Below are 25,953 nucleotides of genomic sequence, written 5' to 3' on the forward strand. Positions count from 1 at the left end.
TTTATGCCATTTGGAGAATATCACCCTGTTTCACTCTACGGGTATTCGACTACCTATGCCATCTGGAGTATGTGCAATTTCACAAAGGTAGTGGTTAAACAGTTCCAGAGATTTTATCGCGCTTTGGTGAAGTCCATGTTTCACAAACCACTATCTACGGTACATCATCCCAACTTTATATGTTTGTTGAAATCTGGAAAAATTAGTAGTAATTGACGTCGTAGTTTTTGTGGAAGCGTGACTAAATCTCTGCTTAACTCGCTTGGAAAACAGTCTTAAATTTTATTAATAAACCATTTGAACCTGTCTGCCTCATTCATTGAATCAATTCATTCACATGTTTTGGATAATTGTGCTGCTGTCTGCCAACCACCCCTTCCCAACCAATTGTCCTTACTTTTAGCACACTCTTATCACACAAACCTCACTTACTTAGGTTTTTCGTGTTTGCTAAGAAGAAATTTTCCCACGTTCTGTGTCAACTGGCCGTTACAAAACAACACACACGAACATAGATTCTCCCTTACAGATGTTCAAAATTTAAGGGTTGCTCCTCAACCCTGTATATGAGTAATATTATTTAATTCACCGCCGCCAGGGTATATAAACTCATGGTTCACACAGAACAGACATCATTCTCATTACAACCTTCCTTGTGAAAACATCACATCGAAAACATACACAGTACCAACTTAGAAATGGCTCCTCAAATGGAATTCGTCTCCAAGACTCAACATTACCTCAAAGTCAAGAAACCACAATTGGAACGTGAAAGACGTGCTCGCATCAACAAATGTTTGGATACTCTCAAAGTTTTGGTAGCCGATCTACAAGGCAATGGCAATATTTTGCGTATGGATAAAACTGAAATGTTGGAATCTGTTGTGGCCTTTATGCGGACACAAGTACGTAAAGCTAAAGCTCCAGCTACGGTGGCCGTACCTATGGATTCTTTCCGTCATGGTTATATGAATGCTGTCAATGAAGTTTCACGTGTCATGGCTACCACTCCTGGCATGAATGTCCAATTGGGCAAGGCGGTTATGACTCATTTGGGTTGTGCCTATAATCGTTTGTCGGCACCAAGCCCAGCAGAAAAAAGTGACATTTACACTGCCGCTGCCCCCATGTCTCCTGCTTCCTCGGGTTATCACAGTGATGAAGAAAGTTCTCCAGTTGCTTCACCTGCACCTGCTGCTGCTCCTTTGTGGCGTCCTTGGTAGATTGGCGGCTATTCTTAACCTACCTTGCAAAACAATTTCAAGAGCTTTAACTGGAATAACTACAAGACTGCGATATGTGCAAAATAACTTCAACTGTGATAACCGTTATTTTATTTTAAGATAATTTTTAAGTTTTTTTATTAATTCTGAATTAGTACAAAAAAGATGATGCTTTATTATTTGTTTAACAAATTTTAGTTTAAATATTTTAAATATAACAAAAAATATTTTTAAAAGAATTTTTTGACTTTTTTGTAATATAAATGCAATGGGGGAAGGCATAAACATTTTGGATTTTTTGGGTAAGTTTGGGAAACCTTTGGATCAATCTATATTAATAAAAGAGTAGAGTGACTGATTCACTGACTGACTGATTGACTGATTGATTCATCAACGCCCAGACGAAACGGCTGAAGCTAGAATCATGAAATTTTGGGTGAGGGTCACTCTTGGTCCGAAGGTGACAGATAAGGCTTGGTTTTTGGAAATTCGTACTAGAACGGTACGAAAAGTACCAAAAGGTACTAAATATGGTACCATTAGTATTAGCGAAGAGCTAGAATTCTGAAATTTGGAATGAGGGTCGCTGATGAAAAGATAGAAAGGTATACCAAAGGGTTTTTGGAAATTCGGACTATAAGTGTACGAAAATTACTAAAAGTTACCAAATTTAGTACCATTTGGTATTATGTGAACGGATAGAGCTATAATCTTGAAATTTGGAATAAAAATCAAGGTTTAGAAGATGTGTTGATACAAGGCGGTGGTTTTGGAAATGTGTACTCTTGTGTGCGAAAAGTACTAAATGGTACTAAATTTGGTACAATTTGCATTTGGGCGAACCGGTAGAGCTAGAACTCTGAAATTTGGAATGAGGGTCACTGATGGAAAGATAAAAAGGTGTACCAAAGGGTTTTTGGAAATTCGGACTACAAGTCTACGAAAAGTACTAAAACGTACTAAATTTAGTACTATTTCGTATTATGGGAAAGAATAGAGGTAAAATCTTCAAATTTGGAATGTAAATCAAGGTCTGGAAGATGTGTTGATATATGGTTTTGGGAATGTGCATTCATGTGTACGAATAGTACTAAATGGTACTAAATTTGGTACACTTTGAATTTGGCGAACCGATACGGTTAGAATTCTGAAATTTGGAATTTCTATTACTGTTGGAGTGTAGGTGTGAGATATGGAAGTAGTTTTCGAAATTCGTACATATGAGTACGAAAAGTACTAAATAGTACCAACTAAGGTACATTTTGAACAGATGGAGCTGGAATCCTGCAATTTAGAATTAGGATTACTGTAGGAGTGTAGTATAAAGGTATTTTGGAACTTCGTACTTTTGGGTACGAAAAGTACTAAATGGTACCAAATTTGGTACAATTTGGAATAGAGTGATCGGATAAAGGTGGAATCTTGAGATTTGGAATTAAGATTACTATTGGAGTGAATGATTGAGGTAGTTTTGAAAATTTATGGTTATGGGTACGAAAAGTACTAAATGGTATCAAACCTGGTACAATTTGGATATGAGTGATCGGATAGAGTTGGAATAGTGAAATTTGGAACTAAGATTATTGTTGGACTGTAGCATTGTGAAAGTTTAAGAAATTCGTACTTTTGGGTACGAAAAGTACTAAATGGTACTAACCTTGGTACAACTTGGATTTGGCGTAACGGATACAGCTGGAATCCTAAGATTTGGAATTAAGAGTACTGTTGAGTTGTAGGATTGAGGTAGTTTTGAAAATTTTTGGTTATGGGTACGAAAAGTACTGGACGGTACTAAATCTGGTACAATTTGGACTTGGGTGAACAGATAAAGCAGGATATCTATATATATAAAAGAGCAGTGAGGTGAGGTATTCACTGACTGACTGACTGATTCATCACCGCCCAGACGAAACCGCTGAAGCTAGAAAGTTGAAATTTTGGGTGTAGGTTGCTGTTGGTGTGTAGGGGTGAGATAAGGCTGGGTTTTTGGAAATTCGACCCAGAAGTGTACGAAAAGTACTTAAAGGTACTAAATATGGTACCCTTTGTATTTGGGAAACGGTAAGAGCTAGAAGTCTGAAATTTGGAATGAGGGTAACTGATGGAGATCTAGAAAGATGTACCGAAGGGTTTTTGGAAAATCGACCTCTAAGTGTACGAAAAGTACTAAAATTTACAAGATTTAGTACCAATTGTATATTTTGAACGGATATAGCTAGAATCATGGAATTTTGTATGGAAATCAAGGTTGGGAATCTGGAATCTGGAATCTGGAATCCTGAAATTTGGAATGAGAATCACTGTTGAAGAGTAAAAATGAAAGGTTTATGGAATACGAACTAAACTTATACGAAAAGTACTAAATATAGTACAATTTAGATATGGGTTAACGAATAGGGCCGGAATCCTGAAATTTGGAATGGGGGTCACTGATTAAGAGTAAGAAAAATTTACCAAAGGTCGAAAAGTCCTAAATGGTAGTGAGTTTAGAATGATTTGGATTTGATTTGAAGAGCTGGAATCCTGAAATTTGGAATTAAGATTACTGTTAGAATATAGAATTGAGATATGGAAGAAGGTTTGGAAAATGGTACTAATGTGAACGAAGCAGTACTAACTGGTACGGAATTCGCTGTAGTTGCGTGAACAGATTACTGTTGGAGTGAGGATTGAGGTAGTTTTGGTAATTCATACTTATGGAAAAGTGCTAAATGGAACTACATTGGCTATAAATTGGGGTTAGGTGAACGGATAGAGCTGAGATATGAAAGTACATTTTGGAAAATCGTGTACGAAAAGTGCTAAATGGTACAAAATTTGGTACCTTTTGGTATTTGCTATATGGTAGAAAATTTTGTACAATTTGTGACTTTGTAAAGGGTAGAACTGGAATTTTGAAATTCGGTACTAAATTAGCAATTGGTGTTTAAAGTGGAGGTAGGGAGGAGGTTTTGAAAATTCGTACTTATTTATACAAAAAGTACTAAATAGTACTATAATGGGTTTCAGGAGAACAGATAAAGCTGGAAAAGTGAATTGGGGTTAGGATATATGTTGAATATAAGGAAGTAATCTTTTAAAATACACTAAGTCGAGAGGTACCGTTATATGGGGATATACGAAAACGTGGATTTTTATGGTCATTTTGGATTTTTATGGCCATTTTGAATGTCGAAAATTTAACGGACCTATTCGGGCTCCGGGCGAAACCGCTAAAGCTAGAACCTTGCATTGTAAATGTGCGTGATTGTTGTTGTGAAGGCGTGAGATAAAGTTTAGTGATTGGAAATTCTGGGAGGGAATGCTGTGTTAGTGAAGGGTTAAAACCAGGAGTCAATTCTGAAATTTGCAATATGATACGTAGTTTTGGAAATTCGAAATAAAAAATATGGTAGTTGTGTAGGGATGCGATATTTCAGATTTTTTTTTTTTTGTAAATTCTGACTACAATCGAAAAAAATATTGGTAATAAAAATAGATCTTAGTACAACAGAATCTCCATATTCACCATTCCAGTATTAAATATTGTTTATATATATTTTGTTCCCTTTCCGCATACGAAGTAGCGGGCATTTGCTAGTACTTCATAAAAAAGACCAAAAGGTGAAGAACAAAAGGTCCCATAGAAGACCGACAGGTCCTCCTATCGAAGACCCAAAGGTTTTCCTATAGAAGGCCAAATGGTCTTCCTATAGAAAACGAAAATGTCTTCCTATAGAAGACCAAACTATCCACCTATAAAATATCAAAAGGTCCACCATTAGAAGATCAAAAGGTCTTCCACCATTAGAAGATCAAAAGGTCTTCCTGTAGAAGACCAAATGGTGTATGGAAGACCAAAAGGTCATCCCATAGAGGACCAAAAGGTCTTCCTTAAAAGACAAAAAGGTCTTCCTATAAAGGTATTCGTATAGTAGACCAAAAGGTCTTCGTATAGAAGACCAACAGTTCTTGGTATAGAAGACCAAAAGGTCTTCGTATAGAAGACCAAAAGGTCTTCGTTTAGAAGACCAAAAGGTCTTCGTATAGAAGACCAAAAGGTTTTCGTATAGAGGACCAAAAGGTCTTCGTATAGAAGACCAAAAGGTCTTCGTATAAAAGACCAAAAGGTCTTCGTATAGAAGACCAAAAGTTCTTGGTATAGAAGACCAAAAGGTCTTCGTATAGAAGACCAAAAGGTCTTCGTATAGAGGACCAAAAGGTCTTCGTATAGAAGACCAAAAGTTCTTGGTATAGAAGACCAAAAGGTCTTCGTATAGAAGACCAAAAGGTCTTCGTTTAGAAGACCAAAAGGTCTTCGTATAGAAGACCAAAAGGTTTTCGTATAGAGGACCAAAAGGTCTTCGTATAGAAGACCAAAAGGTCTTCGTATAGAAGACCAAAAGGTCTTCGTATAGAAGACCAAAAGGTCTTCGTATAGAAGACCAAAAGTTCTTGGTATAGAAGACCAAAAGGTCTTCGTATAGAGGACCAAAAGGTCTTCGTATAGAAGACCAAAAGGTCTTCGTATAGAAGACCAAAAGATCTTCGTAAAAAAGAACACAATGTCTTCGTATAGAAGGCCAAAAGGTCTTCGTATAGAAGACCAAAAGGTCTTCGTATAGAAGACCAAAAGGTCTTCGTATAGAAGACCAAAAGGTCGTCGTATAGAAGACCAAAAGGTCTTCGTATAGAAGACCAAAAGGTCTTCGTATAGCAGACCAAAAGGTCTTCGTATAGCAGACCAAAAGGTCTTCGTATAGAAGACCAAAAGGTCTTCGTATAGAAGACCAAAAGGTCTTCGTATAGAAGACCAAAAGGTCTTCGTATAGAAGACCAAAAGGTCTTCGTATAGAAGACCAAAAGGTCTTCGTATAGAAGACCAAAAGGTCTTCGTATAGAAGACCAAAAGGTCTTCGTATAGAAGACCAAAAGGTCTTCGTATAGAAGACCAAAAGATCTTCGTAAAAAAGAACACAATGTCTTCATATAGAAGGCCAAAAGGTCTTCGTATAGAAGACCAAAAGGTCTTCGTATAGAAGTAGTAGTAACAACTAAAGAAAATGGAAAACCAATTCTTATTATCACTGGCCTCAGTCTTAACGCACTCTCTACACGTTCGTCTGTGCATCTGCTCTACGTTCCCACGATCTAGAACACATGCTAGCACGTAGATTTTCCCATCAACCAGCCAACATTTTAGGGGTTGGTTCAACCTTGTATGAGTGCCAACGACAATTTTCCAACCACCTTTTACTCGTTGCTATAAAAGGTCGATCCTCTCAGCATTTAGGCATCATTCTCATTACAACTTTCAAGAGAAACACAGCTCACAAATTTACACAACACAAAAATGGCTCCTCAAATGGAATTTGTCTCAAAGACTCAACATTACCTTAAAGTCAAGAAACCTCAATTGGAACGTGAAAGACGTGCCCGCATCAACAAGTGTTTGGATACTCTCAAAGAATTGGTTGCAGAATTCCAAGGCAATGATGCCATTTTGCATATGGATAAAGCTGAAATGTTGGAAACTGCTGTTAGCTTCATCAAGACTCATGTGCGTAAACCAAAAGTTCCTGTTGCTTCTCAATTACCCATGGATTCATTCCGCCATGGTTATATGAATGCTGTCAATGAAGTTTCCCGTGTTATGGCTGCAACTCCAGGCATGAATGTCCAATTGGGCAAAGCTGTTATGATTCACTTGGGCTCGGAATACAATCGTTTGTCCGAAATGTCTACACCAGTACCAACAACTAAAGTGTGCTCTCCTCCCATGTCTCCTGCCTCTTCGGGTTATCACAGTGATGAAGATATTTCACCAGCCGCATCACCAGCACCAGCTACCCCTGTATGGCGTCCTTGGTAGTTAATTGAAACTGACTACCTCTGGAAATTTCTTCAAAAGCTTTAATTGCAATATTCGATAACTGTGATGCTGTGATATTCATCAACTCTTCAACTGTGATAATCAAACATTAATTTTAAGTCTAGATTAAGAAAGAAAAAATTAAACCGCAAAGCTTTATTATTTGTTAAACAAATACACAATTACATTTTAAATACAAAACAATATTTTTAAACATAATCTCATGTCTATAAATTTTCTTAAATCTGAAATGGGTTCTATGGGGTATTGTCATGTATAAAGTAATAATATTACACCTGAAATAAGCATCTGTAGTAGGAACGAAAGTTGGAAAATCAAAATCAATTGAAGATACTGTTGGATAACAAATACTAAAAGGTTCTAATAGTCCACATAAACGGTTTATTGAATTGTTATGACTAAATCCGAACACATATGAATCCTAGGAATAATTGAACCAGAATATAATTGAAGGTTAATCGGTGTTTCAAACACCTATCAAAAAAATACAAATACAAATACTATGGTGTTCATACTATATGAGATCCCAAAAATATACTGATCTTTTGTATTTGGAGGGGATTTTCTGAACTTCCGTAATAACTTAATTTATGGTAATGCAAGAGTATGAAGGGCAAAAGTGGTATGAAGGGGTATGTATTGTGGGGTCCCATTTGCTGACGGGCTAATAGATAGGCGGTCTAATTCGCATTTCTTTAAAGTTCTGTTTTTTGCAAACATTTATTTCAAGAACAAATATTGATGTCGCGTTATTAGGAAGCTAATAGATATAATATGACCTCACAACCCATAAGAACAAAGATATTCATTTAAAATTCGACACACAGGAATGATCAAAGTTATCAGCAAAAAAAAAAAGACTTTAAATGTAGTATGACTGAACACGCTATCAGATAATGACATGAATACTTCAAGATTACCTAGTTAAGTGTGAATATGATATTAGATTCAATATCTTTTCAATTTAATATTGCTCCCATAACCCTTAGACAGAGGACTCCATTAGCTTTTTTATCAAAAAATATTCTTTGAAGCACATCTCTCAGTAATAAGTGTGTCAATAAAAATATAAATCTATCTCCTCTAATCCCAAACACAATAATTTCAAAAAATTCCCACACATAACAGACAATAGCAGTTGTATTGTCCTACAAAATCTTTAAGGATATCAAAAACAATAACAAGCCATTCTTATAATCACCGGCCTCAGTCTTTACACACTTTCTACACGCTCTGTTTTTCATCTGCTCAACGTTCCCACGCTTAGAACACAGGCTATGAACTAGAATTTCCCAACAACCAGCTCAAATATTTAGGGGTTGTTTTAACCTTGCATTACTGTGAGTTAGTAATTTCCATCCACCTTTGACTCGGAGCTATAAAAGGCTGATCACCTAGCTAACTAGACATCATTCTCATTACAACTTTCAAGAGAAACACATCTCACACAAATTAACACAAGAAATGGCTCCTCAAATGGAATTTGTCTCCAAGACTCAACATTACCATAAAGTCAAATAACCTCAATTGGAACGTGAAAGACGTGCTCGCATCAACAAGTGTTTGGATACTCTCAAAGAATTGGTTGCAGAATTTCAAGGCAATGATGCCATTTTGCATATGGATAAAGCTGAAATGTTGGAAACAGCCGTTAGCTTCATCAAGACAAAAGTTCGCAAACCAAAAGTTCCTGCTACTCCTCAAGTTCCAATGGATTCTTTTCGTCGTGGTTATATGAATGCTGTCAATGAAGTTTCACGTGTTATGGCAACCACTCCTGGTATGAATGTCCAACTGGGCAAAGCAGTTATGATTCACTTGGGCTCGGAATACAATCGTTTGTCAGAGATGACTACAACAATGCCAACAACTGAAGAGTGCTCGGCTCCCATGTCTCCTGCTTCTTCGGGTTATCACAGTGATGAAGATATTTCACCAGCCGCATCACCAGCTCCGGCTACTTCAGTATGGCGCCCATGGTAGATGTTTCAACTGACTACCTTTGAAACATTTCTTCAAGAGCTTTAATTGCAATATTCGATAACTGTGATGCTGTGATATTCATCAACTTTTAAACTGTGATAAACAAACATAAATTTTAAGATAATATTAAGAAACAAAAAATGAAAACGAAAAGCTTTATTATTTGTTAAACAAATACACAATTATATTCTAAGTATAAAACAAATATTTATAAATTACTTTTTGGTTTATTATTTTTATTAGATTCGGAATGGGTGCTATTGGTTATTCTAATATCATCTCAAGTATATAGCAACAATATCATAACTGAAATAAAGATCATGAATATTAATGTTGGGAGTTAGAAAATCAAAGACAATCTAAGAAGCTGTTGGATAATAGAGATTAAAAGTATCTATAGCCTTGATAAACGGTTTACGAAAATGCTGCGGAGAAGTACGAATATATGCCAAATAGTCTCTAGTCTATAAATTATGAAAATAGAATATAAATCAAGATAAATCTGTGTTTGAAACACTTAGTCCCACTAAAGAAGTACAAAAACGAATACTATAGACTTGATACTATAATATACATATGTCACTCAGCGAACGAGGTACCCACAGACCTACTGATCTTCGGTATTTAAAGGGATTTCCTTATAAAAACTTTTTGTTAAAAAAAACATATCGCTTCCGTAGTCTATGTCCACGGTGAGCCTTAACTAATTTTAAATGGAAGGTGCTTACACCTCGGAAGTTTTTGTTGATTCTGAAACTACAATGCTCATAGATGAGAAATATTATGAAACAAAAAAAAACGCCGCAGGGATTTTAAAATAAATCGCGATTTAAGTTCACATTTTTAGGGGTTTTTTAGGTTTTCACGATTTTGCTTGGAAACCGCGAGTTCTATGTAAATGGCACTAAAGCAAATGTTGTAGCAGAGAAAATTCTCCACAAGATTGGCCTTTATGATATTTTCGTCAATTTTACCGTTTTTAAGATATGGAAGTTCAAATTGGGACAATGCACTGACTGTATCGCCCCCTTATAAAACAATATCATGCACAGTGTCCCTTAACTAACTTTTAATGAAAACGGCTTACACATGGGATGTTTTTGCGGATTCTGAAACAGGAATGTTCATAGATGAGAAAAATAAAAAAGAGACAAAATCGCCGGAGGGATTTTTAAAAAAATCGCGAGCGAAATTCACAATTTTAGGTTTTTTTGGTTTTCACGATTTTGCTTGGCAACCGCAAGTCGTATCGAAATGAGTCTCCACAAGATTGACCTTTATTATATTTTCGTAGGTTTTACCGTTTTTGAGATATAGAGGTTCAATTCAAATTTTTAGGTTTTTATCTTAAATCTTCACGATTTTGCTTGAAAACCGCAAGTCATATGAAAATGGAACTAAAGAAAATTTTGAAGCTGTGAAAATTCTCTACAAGATTGGATGATTTATTTTTCCCTAGGTTGTACCATTTTTAAGATATATAAGTTTAATTTGGGAAATTGCAGTAATGACGTTGTTTTATAAGGAGGCGATACAGTCCGTGCATTGTCCCAATTCGAACTCCCATATCTCAAAAACGGTAAAACCTGCGAAAATATCATAAAGGCCAATCTTGTGGAGAATTTTCTCTGCTACAAAATTTTCTTTAGACCCATTTACATAGAACTCGCGGTTTCCAAGCAAAATCGTGAAAACCTAAAGAACCCCTAAAAATGTGAACTTAAATCGCGATTTATTTTAAAATCCCTCCGGCGATTTTTTTTGTTTCATGATATTTCTCATCTATGAGCATTGTAATTTCAGAATCAGCAAAAACTTCCGAGGTGTAAGCACCTTCCATTTAAAATTAGTTAAGGCTCACCGTGTGTCATGTTGAAATAAAATAATAACTCAATTTATGGTGCTGCAAACAAAAACAAAAAAATATATGGGATGGATAATAGAAGTGCGGGTCAATTTGTATTTCATTAAAGTTATATTTATAAAAAGTTTTATCTTCTGAACGTTTATTTCAAGAAAATATAGATTTACATTTATTAGGAAATAAATAAATGTAAGGTGCCCATAGTCATTTAAAATTTGCCATATGGAGACGGTCAAACTTATAATCAGATAGAAGACTTTAAAAGTAGTATGACGGAACACGCTTTGAGACAATATCATCAACACTTTAAGGTTTACCTAGTCAAGTGTGAAATTATATTAGACTCATCATCTTTTCAGTTTAATATTGCTCTTATAACCCTAAGACAGGAGACTCCATTGTCTTTTTACGAGATTTTATCAAAACTATTCTTACAGGCGAATGTCTCAGTAATAAGTGGGCCAATAAAAACATAAATTTAAACACAACAATTTGAAAAAATTCCCACACATAACCGACAATAACAGTTGCATTGTCCTAGAAAATCTTTAAGGATATCAGGGAACAACAATAACAAATTCTTATAATCACCAGTCTCATTCGTTACACACTCTCTACACGTTCTATTTTTCATCTGCTCAACGTTCCCACGATCCTAGGACACATGCTACCACGTAGATTTTACCAACAACCAGCTCCAATATATAGGGGTTGTTTTAATCTTGCATGGCTGCGAATAAGAATTTCCATCCACCTTTGACTCGCAGCTATAAAAGGCTGATCATATGACCAACTTGACATCATTCTCATTACAACTTCCAAGAGAAACACATCTCACACAATTTAACACAAAAATGGCTCCCCAAATAGAATTTGTCTCGAAGACTCAACATTACCTTAAAGTCAAGAAGCCTCAATTGGAACGTGAAAGACGTGCTCGCATCAACAAGTGTTTGGATACCCTTAAATCACTGGTTGCAGAATTCCAAGGCAATGATGCCATTTTGCATATGGATAAAGCTGAAATGTTGGAAACAGCCGTTAGCTTCATCAAGACTCAAGTACGCAAACCAAAAGTTCCTGCTACTCCTCAAATTCCTATGGATTCCTTCCGTTATGGTTATATGAATGCTGTCAATGAAGTTTCCCGTGTCATGGCTGCCACTCCTGGCATGAATGTCCAATTGGGCAAAGCTGTTATGATTCACTTGGGCTCTGAATACAATCGTTTTTCCGAGATGACTACACCAGTAACAACAACTGAAGTTTGCTCTCCTCCCATGTCTCCAGCTTCTTCGGGTTATCACAGTGATGAAGATATTTCACCAGCCGCATCACCAGCTCCCGCTACCCCTGTATGGCGTCCTTGGTAGATGTTTTAACTGACTACCTTTGAAACATTTCTTCAAGAGCTTTAATTGCAATATTCGATAACTGTGATGCTGTGATATTCATCAACTCTTCAACTGTGATAATCAAATATTAATTTTAAGATAATATTAAGAAAGAAACAATGAAAAGCTTTATTATTTGTTGAACAAATACTCAATTATATTTTAAATATAAAAATCTCAATTATTAATAATTTTCTTAAATTTTAAATGGGTTTCAATGGCTTGGACATATAATTATGAAAAATTACTTATATTTAATATGGACAATATAACCATTGATATTGTCCTTTCACACCAGTAACCGACATTTTATTGCTCGAACACAAAGGTAAACGGCCTTTCGTACTCATGGTTATGTAAGGTTGCAGCAACCCCTAACATGTAGCTGGTTGTTGAGAAATTCTAGTTAATAGTCTGTTTTCAAAGCGTGGGAACGTTGAGCAGATGAATATTAGAACGTGTACAGGGTGTGTAAAGACTGAGGCCGGTGATTAGAAGTATTTAATGTTATTTTTCCTTGATATTTTTAAGGATAATGTAGGCAATGCAACTGTTATTGTCCGTTATGTGTGGGAATTTGTTTAGAATCGGTGGAAATAAGATTTATGTGTTTATTGGCTCGATTTTAACTCAGGCATTCGATTGTAAGAATATTTTTGTTAAAATCTCAAAAAAGGTTAGGGTTGAAGGTTGCATAAGTAATATATAATTAAAAAGAAAATATATATATATATATAAATCTCGGGTTTTAAGGATAAGGTAGCATTTTTATGAAATCCAAGTACATAGTTCTATTTCATATCCCTAATAAACAATATTAAATACAACAAAAATATATTTCATAATCGAATAACGGCAAATTCTATAAAAATTAAAAAAATTAATAGGGAAAAAGTGAACATACACCCCAATTAAATATGGATATTACCGTAAAATTTATGGAATGAGCAATACAAATGTTACATTTTCTTGCTTTAGCGAATGCCTCTGGTTGTCCATGATAAGAATAGGAATATATTTGTGGATTAATTGCCGTTATTTAAGGTCAGACTTTACGTATAGCTCGTTAAAACGAAACCTTGCAGATTTCTTTGAGTTTTTCAGTCTGGTAGTTTATGAATCTTCAGAAAATACAGTGGGACTAATAATTTGGGCGTTAGAGCGCTTTGAAGTTGTTCTTGTGGATAATATATGCTCTTGAGTTTCCCTAAGTATACGAATTCCTGACTTTTACTCATAAATTTTATAGTTTTAACAGCATTCCAAGGGCAAATTATAAGCAGAAGGCTTGGAATTACCTTGTAATAAGGTCTAATATAATCTTTGGACCTTAAATCAATCAGAAATGTACAACATTATTCTACAATACCGCACCTAAAGGTTTCAAAGCATCAAAATAAAAGCAGCACCAAAGAATGCATGAAATGTACACTGTTAACTACTATGCTCTCGTATTATCGTTAGGGTAACTTAAAGCGCTATAAATGTCGGATACTTTTACATTGCTGATTCAGTGGATGCTCGAGGATTGTACCAGACCTTATTACAGGTAATTCCAAAGCTTCTGCTTGTAATTTGCCCCTTGGAATGCTGTGAAAACTATAAAATTTATGAGAAAAGTCAGGAATTCGTATATTTAGCGAAGCTCAGAAGCATATATTATCCATAAGAACAACTTCAAAGGATTTTCATACAAATGCTTTCTTATCCTTAAAACCCGAGATTTATAGGGTATGTGTAGACTTTTTTGGTTGACTGTATATATTTTCTTTTTAATTATATATTACTTATACAACCTTCAACCGTAACCTTTTTTGAGATTTTTACAAAAATATTCTTACAATCGAATGCCGGAGTTAAAATCGAGCCAATAAACACTGAATCTAATTTCCACCGATTCTAAAGAAATTCCCACACGTAACAGACAATAACAGTTGCATTACCTACAATATCCTTAAAGATATCAAGGAAAAATAACAACAAATTCTTATAATCACCGGCCTCAGTCTTTACACACCCTGTACACGTTCTAATATTCATCTGCTCAACTTTCCCATGCTTTGAACACAGACTATTAACTAGAATGCTGCAACCTTGCATTACCATGAGTAAGAAATGCCGTTTACCTTTGAGTTTGAGCAATAAGGTGTCGGTTACTGGTGTGAAAGGACAATATCAATGGTTATATTGTCCATATTAAATATAAGTAATTTTTCATAATTATATATCCAAGCCATTGAAACCCATTTAAAATTTAAGAAAATTATTAATAAATGAGATTGTGTTTAAAAATATTTTTTATATTTAAAATATAATTGAGTATTTGCTCAACAAATAATAAAGCTTTTTCGTTTTAATTTTTTCTCTTTTAATATTATCTTAAAATTAATTTTTGATTATCACAGTTGAAGGGTTGATGAATTTCACAGCATCACAGTTGTCGAATATTCAAATTGAATTTCTTGAAGAATTTTCCATAGGTAGTCAATCTGAAGTATCTACCATGGACGCCATACAGAAGTAGCTGGAGCTGGTGATGCGGCTGGTGAAATATCTTCATCACTGTGATAACCCGAAGAAGCAGGAGACATGGGAGCCGAGCCGACTTCAGTTGTTGGCGTTGTTGTAGTCATCTCTGACAAGCGATTGTATTCAGAGCCCAAGTGAATCATAACAGCTTTGCCCAATTGGACATTCATGCCTGGAGTTGCAGCCATGACACGGGGAACTTCATTGACAGCATTCATATAACCATAACGGAAGGAATCCATAGGAATTTGAGGAGTAGCAGGAACTTTTGGTTTGCGTACTTGAGTCTTGATGAAGCTTACGGCAGTCTCCAACATTTCAGCTTTATCCATATGTAAAATGGCATCATTGCCTTCGAATTCTGCAACCAATTCTTTGAGGGTATCCAAACATTTGTTGATGCGAGCACGTCTTTCACGTTCCAATTGTGGTTTCTTGAATTTAAGGTAATGTTGAGTTTTTGAGACAAATTCCATTTGAGGAGCCATTTTTGTGTTGTGTAAATTTGTGAGATGTGTTTCTTGTGATGAGAATGATGTCTAGTTAGTCATATGATCGACCTTTTATAGCTCCGAGTCAAAGGTGAATGGAAATTCATACTCTCAGTCATTCAAGGTTGAAACAACCCCTAAATGTTTTAGCTAGTTGATAGCCTGTGTTATAAGCGTGGGAACGTTGAGCAGATGGATCGTAGTACGTGTGGAGAGTGTGTAAGGACTGAGGCCGCTAATTATAAGAATGCGTTGCTGTTGTTCCTTGATATCCTTAAAGATTTTGTAGAACAATGCAACTGTTTTTGTCTGTTATGTGTGGGATTTTTTTTTGAAATCATTCAGTTTACCATTGGTTGATATTAGATTTATGTTATTATTTACCACCTATTACTGAGATAGTTGTTTGTAACAATGTGCGGGATAAAATCTCGTAAAAAGCTAATGGAGTCCTCTGTCTATGGGTTATTGAATCAATATTAAACTGAAAATACGATAAAACTAATACAATTTTCACACCTAACTTGGTAATCTTGAAGTGTTTATAACATTATCTGAAAGCATGTTTAGTCATACTACTTTTATAGTTTGATGACATCAGCAACTTTTCTATTTCCGTGTGTCGAATTTTAAGTGACTATCGGCAGCATATCTTTATTTGTTCCTATGGGTTATGAGGTTATGAAATGAAGGTTTATCAGGTACTACTTGGCAAAACATAGAACTTTTAAGAAGTACAATTTTATATTATAGATGTAGATATTATTCATCAGAAATATACAATATACCCACAATACACCGAGTTTCATACCAACTTTATTTGAATTTCTATAAATTGAGTTATTATTTCAATATTGACATTGCTACATATATGTTCGGACTTAGTCATAGCAATTCAACAAACCGCGTATAGGGTCTATTACAACCTTATTAGCTCTGTTATCCGACAATATCTAAAACTACCTTTCATCTTCTAAACCCCATTACCCAAATATTCATATTTCCGATATTTATTTCAGTTGTTCTATTATTGCTTTATACGTCAGAAGATATGTGAATACCCCATAGAACCCATTTCGATTTTAAGGAAATTGATAGACGTGAGATTATGTTTAAAAACATTGTTTTATATTTAAAATATAATTGTGTATTTGTTTAGCAAATAATAAAGCTTATCGTTTTCATTTTTCTTTCTTAATCTAAACTTAAAATGAATGTTTGATTATCACAGTTAAAAGGTTGATGAATATCACAGCATCACAGTTATCGAATATTGCAATTAAAGTTCTTGAAGGAATGTTTCAAAGATAGTCAGTTGAAACATCTACCATGGACGTCATACAGGAGTAGCGGGAGCTGGTGATGCGGCTGGTGAAATATCTTCATCACTGTGATAACCAGAAGAAGCAGGAGACAGTTGTTGGCATTGTTGTAGTCATCTCTGACAAACGCGAGGTCAATGCTTTTTTTTAATTTAAGTAATGGTTTAGAAGCGAATAACCTGTAAATATAGAATAATAAACTGATTAACCTGCGCTCTTTCTTTTACCCCATTAACAAAGGTGAACCCACACATATTAAAGCACAAAACACAGAGCTTCATAACTAATCACTCCCCTTTTCTGCAATACCTAAAATTGTGAATGTTCGTATTTTGTCACAGTCATTCAACAGGATTATTTGAATCTTAAAACCTCTGTTATCTAACTGTATCTTTAATTTTCTTTGGTTTTCTAAATCCCATTCTCCAAAGATTCAAACTTCTGATGGTTATTTCAATTGTGATATTGTTGTTATATACTTGAGAAGATATGAAAATATCCACATGGAACCCATTCTGCATTTAATAAAAATAACACTGTGCAACACGAAAATTATTAACCATATTCTGACACCGCAGTGTGATAGAACACCAAAAATCAGAAGACATGTGTCTCGCCGTTTTTCCCCATCTCATCAACTTTCGCGGTTATATGCCTCCAAAGGTTTGAGGCTTTGATGTAAAAAGGGTCATTTAGTCAGGACTATATCTTCCAACCCGTTAAGAAATTTGAACTTAACTCGGAGGCAAAGTTGTAGCTCTTGTCTTAAAGAACAAAAATTGTGAACACATATAACCCATCAAACTTCATCTGCAAGGTCAAAATCGCCATCGTCAAATTTCTTTTAAATTTTTTCTCAAGTTTTGTTGTACAGCTTTCAAACCGATCAAATTTGAAGCAAACAACCAATTACAAAAATGAACCTCAGATCTCAATAAACATCTTTCTAGAATATACGAACTCTGTAGAAACGGATCTTAATGGTCAAAATAGCAAAACAATTGCGATTTTTATCCTCTTTTCTAGGATTCTGATCAATAGATATTAAACCGTTCAAAATTCATGAAAACAATCAACCACGATAGCGTAGCAAAGGCATCAATAAACAACTTTCTGGAATATGCGAAATGTCTATGAACGGTTCTAAATGGTAAAAATTGCAAAAATCTTTTGAAAATATCCAATTTTTATACTTTTTCTCCGACTCTGGTCCAAAGGTACGTAACCGCCCACAAATCAAGGATACCGTCAACCACAAAAATGTACCTAAAATTTCAATAAACAACTTTTTGGAACATATGAAAATTCTAGGAATGATTCCTAATGCTGAAATTCACGAACAATTAAATTTTTTTTAACATATCCCCTGCTTACGTTTGGAAATAACAAACTGTTAAAAACTCAAGGAAATTTGAAAGGTTTGTTATGTACGGACCTGAACAGGAAAGAATGATCTAAAAAAATCGAATTTTGAGCTTGAAGAATCGTTCCTAGAATCTTCATTTGTTCTAGAAACTTGTTTGTTGAAATCTATGGTACATTTTGGAGTTGACGGTATCCTTGATTTGTGGGCGGTTACGTATCTTTGGCCCAGAGTCGGAGAAAAAGTATAAAAATTGGATATTTTTAAAAGATATTTCCTATTTTTACCATTAAGGACCGTTTATAGACTTTTCACATGTTGCAGAAAATTGTTTACTGATGCCTTTGCTACACTACTGTGGTTGATTGTTTTCTTGAATTTTGAACGGTTTAGTATCTATGGAGCAGAAGCCAAGAAAAGAGGAAAAATATCGCAATTGTTTTGCTATTTTGGCCATTAAGATCCATTTCAACAGAGTTCGTATATTCTAGAAAGATGATTATTGAGATCTGAGGGACATTTTTGTAATTGGTTGTTTGCTTCAAATTTGATCGGTTTGATAGCTGCAGACCAAAACCCGAGAAAAATTTTAAAAGAAATTTGACCATGGCGATTTTGGCCTTGCAGATGAAGTTTGATTGGTTATATGTGTTCACAATTTTTGTTCTTAAAGACAAGAGCTACAATTTGCCTCTGAGATAAATTCAAATTTCCCAACGGTTTGAAAGATATAGTCCTGACCAAATGACCCTTTTTACATCAAAGCCTCAAACCTTTGGAGGCCTATAACCGCGAAAGTTGATGAGATAGGGAAAAACGGCGAAACACGTGTCTTCTCATTTTTGGTGTTCTATCACACTGTGGAGTCAGAATATGGTTAATAAAACATGACTCAAAAAATTACACACAGTGTAATAGACAAAAAATAGTTTTATACATATTTGTTTTATATTTAAAATATAATTGTGTATTTGTTTAACAAATTATAAAGCTTTTCGTTTTCATATTTTTCTTTCTTAATATTATATTAAAATTAATGTTTGATTATCACAGTTGAAGAGTTGATGAATATCGCAGCATCACAGTTATCGAATATTGCAAATAAAGCTCTTGAAGAAATGTTTCAAAGGTAGTCAGTTGAAACATCTACCATGGGCGCCATACGGAAGTAGCAGGGGCTGGTGATGCGGCTGGTGAAATATCTTCATCACTGTGATAACCCGAAGAAGCAGGAGACATTGGAGCTGAGCACACTTTAGTTGTTGGTACTGGTATAGTCATTTCAGACAAACGATTGTATTCCGAGCCCAAGTGAATCATAACTGCTTTGCCCAATTGGACATTCATGCCTGGAGTTGCAGCAATGACACGTGAAACTTCATTGACAGCATTCATATAACCGTGACGGAATGAATCCATAGAAATTTGAGGAGTACTCGTAGCAGTAACTATGGGTTTGCGTCCTTGCGTCTTGATGAAGCTAACGGCTGTTTCCAACATTTCAGCTTTATCCATGTGTAAAATTGAATCATTGCCTTGGAATTCTGCAACCAACGATTTGAGGGTATCCAAACACTTGTTAATGCGAGCACGTCTTTCACGTTCCAATTGAGGTTTCTTGACTTTAAGGTAATGTTGAGTTTTTGAGACAAATTCCATTTGAGGAGCCATTTTTGTGTTGTGTAAATTTGTGAGATGTGTTTCTCTTGGAAGTTGAAATGAGAATGATGTCTAATTGTTGTGAGGATCGACCTTTTATAGCTACGAGTCAAAGGTGGCTGGAAAATACTCATTCGTACTTATGCAAGGTTGAAACAACCCCTAAATATGTGAGCTGGTTGTTGGGAAATTCTACGTGGTAGCATGTGTCCTAGGATCGTGGGAACGTTGAGCAGATGAATAATAGAACGTGTAGAGAGTGTGTAAAGACTGTGGCCGGTGATCATAAGAATGTGTTGTTATTGTTTTTGATATCCTTAAAGATTTTGTAGGACAATACAACTCTTATTGTCTGTTATGTGTGGGAATTTTTCTAAAATCATTTTCTTAAGGATTGGTGGAAGTGAGATTTAAGATTTTATTGACACACTTATTACACAGATATTTGATTGAAGAATATTTTTGCTAAAATCTTGTAAAATGTTAATTGGGTTCTTTGTCAGAGGGTTATATGCATAAGCATAATTCAAGTGAAAAGTTGATCGGTTCATTGGATAAAAGCTTGTTCAATTGTACTGGTTTCGAAGCCTTCTATCCGGTTTTAACAAGTTCAATCGTATCCCTTTATCAAATTGCAAGTGAATATCAGCAGCATTATTTTGAAAGTTTCTATGTGTTTGATGGACTTCTTTAGTAATTCTGTGATAGAGCGAAGTCCATGCTTTTTACTTTAAGTAATGGTTCAGAAGGGAATATCTTGTAAAGATAGAATATTAAACAGATTAACCTGCGCTCTTTCTTTTAGCCCATTAGCAAAGGTGACCCCACAAATAATAAAGCACAATACACAGAGCTTCATAATCATTCCCCTTTTTACATTTATAATTTTTTTCTAAACAGAAATCCCTTCAAATTTTGCATTTCAAAGTAGATATTTGGATATCTCAGGGACGTATATTTATAGGCCTATAATATTGGTTTTCGAACTTCTTTGGTAGGACGATTTTGAAACTTCGATGCAACTAGAATAGAATATTCTACTTTAATTATTTCTAGATTAGAGACGGCTTCATATATGAATGTTCGTACTTAGTCACAGCCATTCAACAGGATTATTTGAATCCTGTGTAATCTAACAGTATCTTTAATTGCCTTTGATTTTCTAAATCCAATTCTCTAAAGATTCATACTTCCGATGGTTATTTCAATTGTAATATTGCTGTTATATACTTGAGAAGATATGAAAATATCCACATGGAACCCATTCTGCATTTAACGAAACTAATAGACAAAAAATAGTTTTATAAAAATTTGTTTTATATTTAAAATATAATTTTGTATTTGTTTAACAAATTATAAAGCTTTTCGTTTTCATATTTTTCTTTCTTAATATTATCTTAAAATAAATGTTTGATTATCACATTTGAAGAGTTGATGAATATCACAGCATCACAGTTGTCGAATATTGAATTAAAGCTCTTGAAGAAATGTTTCAAAGGTAGTCAGTTAAAACATCTACCAAGGACGCCAAACAGGGGTAGCGGGTGAAGCGGCTGGTGAAATATCTTCATCACTGTGATAACCCGAAGAAGCAGGAGACATAGGAGCAGAGCAAACTTCAGTTGTTGTTACTGGTGTAGTCATCTCGGACAAACGATTGTATTCAGAGCCCAAGTGAATCATAACAGCTTTGCCCAATTGGACATTCATGCCAGGAGTGGCAGCCATGATACGGGAAACTTCATTGACAGCATTCATATAACCATGGCGGAAAGAATCCATTGGAATTTGAGGAGTAGCAGGAACTTTTTGTTTACGCACTTGAGTCTTGATGAAGCTAACGGCTGTTTCCAACATTTCAGCTTTATCCATATGCAAAATGGCATCATTGCCTTGGAATTCTGCAACCAATTCTTTGAGAGTATCCAAACACTTGTTGATGCGAGCACGTCTTTCACGTTCCAATTGAGGTTTCTTGACTTTAAGATAATGTTGAGTCTTGGAGACAAATTCCATTTGAGGAGACATTTTTGTGTTGTGTAAATTTGTGAGATGTGTTTCTCTTGGAAGTTATAATGAGAATGATGTCAAGTTGGTCATATGATCAGCCTTTTATAGCTGCGAGTCAAAGGTGGATGGAAATTCTTATTCGTAGCCATGCAAGGTTAAAACAACCCCTATATATTTGAGCTGGTTGTTGGGAAATTCTAGTTGATAGCCTGTGTTCTAAGCGTGGGAACGTTGAGCAGATGGATCATAGTACGTGTAAAGAGTGTGTAAGGACTAAGGCCGCTGATTATAAGAATGCGTTGTTGCTTGATATCCTTAAAGATTTTGTTGAACAATGCAACTATTTTTGTCTGTTATGTGTGGGAATTTTTCTAAAATCATTTTGTTAAGGATTGGTGGAAGTGAGGTTTATGATTTTATTGACACACTTATTACACAGATATTTGATTGAAGAATAATTTTGCTAAAATCTCGTAAAATGTTAATGGGGTTCTTAGTCAGAGGGTTAAGCATAAAGCGATAACTGTCCAACTGTCCAGGTCCATTGGATAAAAACTTGTTCAATTGTACTGCTTTCGAAGCTCTCTATCCGGTTTTAACAAGTTCAATCGTATCCCTTTATGAAATTTTAAGTGACTAACAGCAGCATTATTTCGAAAGTTTCTATGTGTTTGATGGCTATGGACTTCTTTGGTAGTTCTATGGAGAGCGAGGTCAATGCTTTTTTTTTAATTTAAGTAATGGTTTAGAAACGAATAACCTGTAAAGATAGAATAATAAACGGATTAACCTGCGCTCTTTCTTTTACCCCATTAACAAAGGTGGACCCACACATATTAAAGCACAAAACACAGAGCTTCATAATCACTCCCCTTTTCTGCGATATCTAAAATTGTGTTTTTACTTCTATATGACATGGACTACAAAAGTAACGTTTATACAACTTTTTTAAAACAGAAATCCCTTCAAATTCAGCATTTCAAAGCATATATTTGGATATCTCAGGGACACATATTATAGTAAAGGCCTATAATATTGGTTTTTGAACTTCTTTGGTAGGTCCATTTGAAACATCGATGAAACTAGAATAGAATATTCTGCTTTAATTATTTCTAGATTAGAGACGGCTTCATATATGAATGTTCATATTTTGTCACAGCCATTCAAGAGGATTATTTGAACCTTAAAACCTCTGTTATCTAACTGTATCATTCATTGTCTTTGATTTTCTAAATCCCATTCTCCAAAGATTCAAACTTCCGATGGATATTTCAATTGTAATATTGTTCTTATATACTTGAGAAGATATGAAAATATCCACATGGAACCCATTCTGCATTTAATAAAAATAATAGACAATAAATTGTTTTATAAATATTTGTTTTATATTTAAAATATAATTGTGTATTTGTTTAACAAATTATAAAGCTTTTCGTTTTCATATTTTTCTTTCTTAATATTATCTTAAAATTAATGTTTGATTATCGCAGTTGAAGAGTTGATGAATATCACAGCATCACAGTTATCGAATATTGCAATTAAAGCTCTTGAAGAAATGTTTCAAAGGTAGTCAGTTAAAACATCTACCAAGGACGCCAAACGGGGGTAGCGGGAGCTGGTGAAGCGGCTGGTGAAATATCTTCATCACTGTGATAACCCGAAGAAGCAGGAGACATAGGAGTAGAGCAAACTTCAGTTGTTGTTAGGGGTGTATTCATCTCGGACAAACGATTGTATTCACAGCCCAAGTGAATCATAACAGCTTTGCCCAATTGGAAATTCATGCCCGGAGTTGCAGCCATAACACGAGAAACTTCATTAACAGCATTCATATAACCATAACGGAAAGAATCCATGGGAATTTGAGGAGTAGCAGGAACTTTTGGTTTACGCACTTCACTCTTGATGAAGTTAACGGCAGTTTCCAACATTTCAGCTTTATCCATATGCAAAATGGCATCATTGCCTTGGAATTCTGCAACCAATTCTTTGAGAGTATCCAAACACTTGTTGATGCGAGCACGTCTTTCACGTTCCAATTGAGGTTTCTTGACTTTAAGGTAATGTTGAGTCTTTGAGACAAATTCCATTTGAGGAGCCATTTTTGTGTTGTGTAAATTTGTGAGATGTGTTTATCTTGGAAGTTGAAATGAGAATGATGTCTAGTTAGCCATATCATCAGCCTTTTATAGCTCCGAGTCAAAGGTGAAGGGAAATTCTTATACACAGTCATACGATATTAAAACAACCCCTAAAATTGTAGCTGGTTGTTTGGGAGTTCTACTCGATTGCTGGTGTTTCGAAGCGTGGGAATGTTAAGCAGATGGAACGTAGTACGTGTGGAGAGTGTGTAACGGCTGAGGCCAGTGTAAATAAAAACAATGTGTGTTGTAATTCCATCATATCCTTCTTTAAGGTTTTGCAGAAGAATGCAACTGTTGTTGGCGCTGTTTTGTGTGGGAATTTCTGAAGTGTTTTTGTGTGTCGGATTGTGGCGATCTAAATTTACATTTAATTTGCTTAGGGGATAGTTGATTCTAAGATAATTTTTTTTAATAAAGTCTATAACCAATGGTTAACAGAAACAAAATGTCCTTTTAAGCAAACCCCTTTCGGTTTCGATTTTTTCCTTATTTGGTTAATATGGCAATATGTTATAGCGGGTTTTGTAGAGATCACGGTCGTCGTATATACGGTAAAGTGCAGAATTTCTAGGGCCATTGTCTCTTAATAGATATCTAATGTATCTTCGCAAAGAAGTTCAAAAGGTCGGTCTGCTCATGAAATGTGAAAAATTCTTTTTATAGAATAAGGGAAAGTCTTCTCACAAAAGTCGGATAGTATGTCATCTTGTAGGATATTAGATTTTCTTAATCGCCAAAAAGTCTTCTTATAGAAGACAGGAATATACATATTTTTGAAGGAAACTTGAAGATAGTTTTATAGAAAACTAAAAGGCCTTCTAATAGACGACCTGATATTCCAGACTCTGTTATTTACTTAATACAATAGAAGTCCTCATAAGTGGTCCTTATGAGAGGTCTTGTATACAATAGAAGACCTTATAAGAAGCCTTCAATACAATAAAACAGACCTTCTAAGAGATAGAAGACCTCATAAGATACCTTCTGTACAATAGAAGACCTCATAACAGACCTCATTTCTTTTAGCAGACCACATAAGAGGCCTTCTATACAATATAACAGGTCCTCTAAGAGATAGAAGACCTCATAAGAGACCTTCTGTACAATAGAAGACCTCATAATAGACCTCATTTCTATTAGCAGAACACATAAGAGGACCTACAGTACATTAGAAGAGGCCTTCTGCACACAATAGGAGACCTCATAAGAATCCTCCTATACAATATAACAGACCTTCTAAGAAATAGAAGACCTCATAATAGACCTCATTCATATTAGAAGACCATATAAGATGTCTCCAATACTCTAGAAGAGGCCTTATGTACAATAGAAGACCTCATAATAGACAAACTTCAGTACATTAGAAGAGGCCTTCTTAACAATAGAAGACTTCATTTATATTAGCAGACCACATAAGAGGCCTCCAATACGTTAGAAGAGGCGTTCTGTACAATAGAAGACCTCATAAGAGGCCAATAGAAGACCTCATAAGAGGCCTTGTATGAGATAGAAGACCTCATAAGAGGCCTTGTATGAGATAGAAGACCTCATAAGAGACCTTTTGTAGAATAGAGGACCTCATAAAATACCTCATTTATATTAGAAGACCACATAAGAGGCCTTGTATACAATAGAGTGGGAGCATAATTTACTTTTATTGCGGGCATAATCTATTTTTAGCTTATTGATATTGAGGATCCTTTTATCGTCAGAACAATTTGTCGAAAAATTGTTCCATGCGATTTTTAGAGAAGTTTTATAGCCGGTATTTTGTGGTTAGGATTTTACTGAGGAAAATGAGATGTTCGGATCAGAAATTGAACGGTAGACCTTATGTGTTGCATGGGGACATACTCTACAGCACCACTATGGTTCCCTAAAACATAACCAACAATATTTCGTTTAGACGTTTTTCCCCAAATACAAAAATATTGGGGGTTATTCTGAACGAAAATTCCTCGTGAGTTTTGTCTTTCCGCCGTTTCAACTTAAGGGAGAAAGTGAAAAAATTCACGGGACAGGACTACAACGAATAGCATCGGTTTACATTTCCAAAGGATCTTCGAAAAGAATCTAAACTGCACTTAGTACCTAAGGAG

The 25,953-nt window shown here is 35.1% G+C and overlaps 7 protein-coding genes and 1 pseudogene across 7 annotated transcripts; 4 read left to right on the forward strand and 4 right to left on the reverse strand.

Annotated features, from left to right (window-relative positions):
• The first annotated feature begins 638 nt into the window (after nt 1-638).
• On the forward strand, nt 639-1,382 carry LOC141390364 (enhancer of split m5 protein-like). The gene has a single exon (XM_073963275.1). It carries the CDS (start codon nt 699-701, stop codon nt 1,221-1,223), a length of 525 nt encoding a protein of 174 aa, XP_073819376.1. The 5' UTR covers nt 639-698; the 3' UTR covers nt 1,224-1,382.
• A 5,173-nt stretch (nt 1,383-6,555) lies between these two features.
• Nucleotides 6,556-7,074, forward strand: LOC141390365 (enhancer of split m5 protein-like). The gene has a single exon (XM_073963276.1). It carries the CDS (start codon nt 6,556-6,558, stop codon nt 7,072-7,074), a length of 519 nt encoding a protein of 172 aa, XP_073819377.1.
• Nucleotides 7,075-8,559: 1,485 nt separating this feature from the next.
• Nucleotides 8,560-9,078, forward strand: LOC141390366 (enhancer of split m5 protein-like; annotated as a pseudogene).
• A 2,718-nt stretch (nt 9,079-11,796) lies between these two features.
• Nucleotides 11,797-12,315, forward strand: LOC141390367 (enhancer of split m5 protein-like). Its single transcript, XM_073963277.1, has one exon. The coding sequence runs from the start codon at nt 11,797-11,799 to the stop codon at nt 12,313-12,315; it is 519 nt and encodes a 172-aa protein (XP_073819378.1).
• Nucleotides 12,316-14,834: 2,519 nt separating this feature from the next.
• LOC141390368 (enhancer of split m5 protein-like) lies at nt 14,835-15,356 on the reverse strand. Its single transcript, XM_073963278.1, has one exon. The coding sequence runs from the start codon at nt 15,351-15,353 to the stop codon at nt 14,835-14,837; it is 519 nt and encodes a 172-aa protein (XP_073819379.1). The 5' UTR covers nt 15,354-15,356.
• A 3,831-nt stretch (nt 15,357-19,187) lies between these two features.
• LOC141390369 (enhancer of split m5 protein-like) lies at nt 19,188-19,712 on the reverse strand. The gene has a single exon (XM_073963279.1). It carries the CDS (start codon nt 19,710-19,712, stop codon nt 19,188-19,190), a length of 525 nt encoding a protein of 174 aa, XP_073819380.1.
• Nucleotides 19,713-21,215: 1,503 nt separating this feature from the next.
• LOC141390370 (enhancer of split m5 protein-like) lies at nt 21,216-21,728 on the reverse strand. Its single transcript, XM_073963280.1, has one exon. It carries the CDS (start codon nt 21,726-21,728, stop codon nt 21,216-21,218), a length of 513 nt encoding a protein of 170 aa, XP_073819381.1.
• Nucleotides 21,729-23,293: 1,565 nt separating this feature from the next.
• Nucleotides 23,294-23,829, reverse strand: LOC141390371 (enhancer of split m5 protein-like). The gene has a single exon (XM_073963281.1). It carries the CDS (start codon nt 23,810-23,812, stop codon nt 23,294-23,296), a length of 519 nt encoding a protein of 172 aa, XP_073819382.1. The 5' UTR covers nt 23,813-23,829.
• Nucleotides 23,830-25,953: the final 2,124 nt, after the last annotated feature.

Source organism: Musca autumnalis, unplaced genomic scaffold (genome assembly GCF_047663935.1).
Source record: "Musca autumnalis isolate F117 unplaced genomic scaffold, ASM4766393v1 scaffold_1, whole genome shotgun sequence".
NCBI lineage: Eukaryota > Metazoa > Arthropoda > Insecta > Diptera > Muscidae > Musca > Musca autumnalis.

Coding starts and splice junctions, on each gene's coding strand:
- LOC141390364 (XM_073963275.1), top strand. CDS start 699: ATGGCTCCTCAAATGGAATTCGTCTCCAAGACTCAACATTACCTCAAA.
- LOC141390367 (XM_073963277.1), top strand. CDS start 11,797: ATGGCTCCCCAAATAGAATTTGTCTCGAAGACTCAACATTACCTTAAA.
- LOC141390370 (XM_073963280.1), bottom strand. CDS start 21,728: ATGTCTCCTCAAATGGAATTTGTCTCCAAGACTCAACATTATCTTAAA.
- LOC141390369 (XM_073963279.1), bottom strand. CDS start 19,712: ATGGCTCCTCAAATGGAATTTGTCTCAAAAACTCAACATTACCTTAAA.
- LOC141390368 (XM_073963278.1), bottom strand. CDS start 15,353: ATGGCTCCTCAAATGGAATTTGTCTCAAAAACTCAACATTACCTTAAA.
- LOC141390371 (XM_073963281.1), bottom strand. CDS start 23,812: ATGGCTCCTCAAATGGAATTTGTCTCAAAGACTCAACATTACCTTAAA.
- LOC141390365 (XM_073963276.1), top strand. CDS start 6,556: ATGGCTCCTCAAATGGAATTTGTCTCAAAGACTCAACATTACCTTAAA.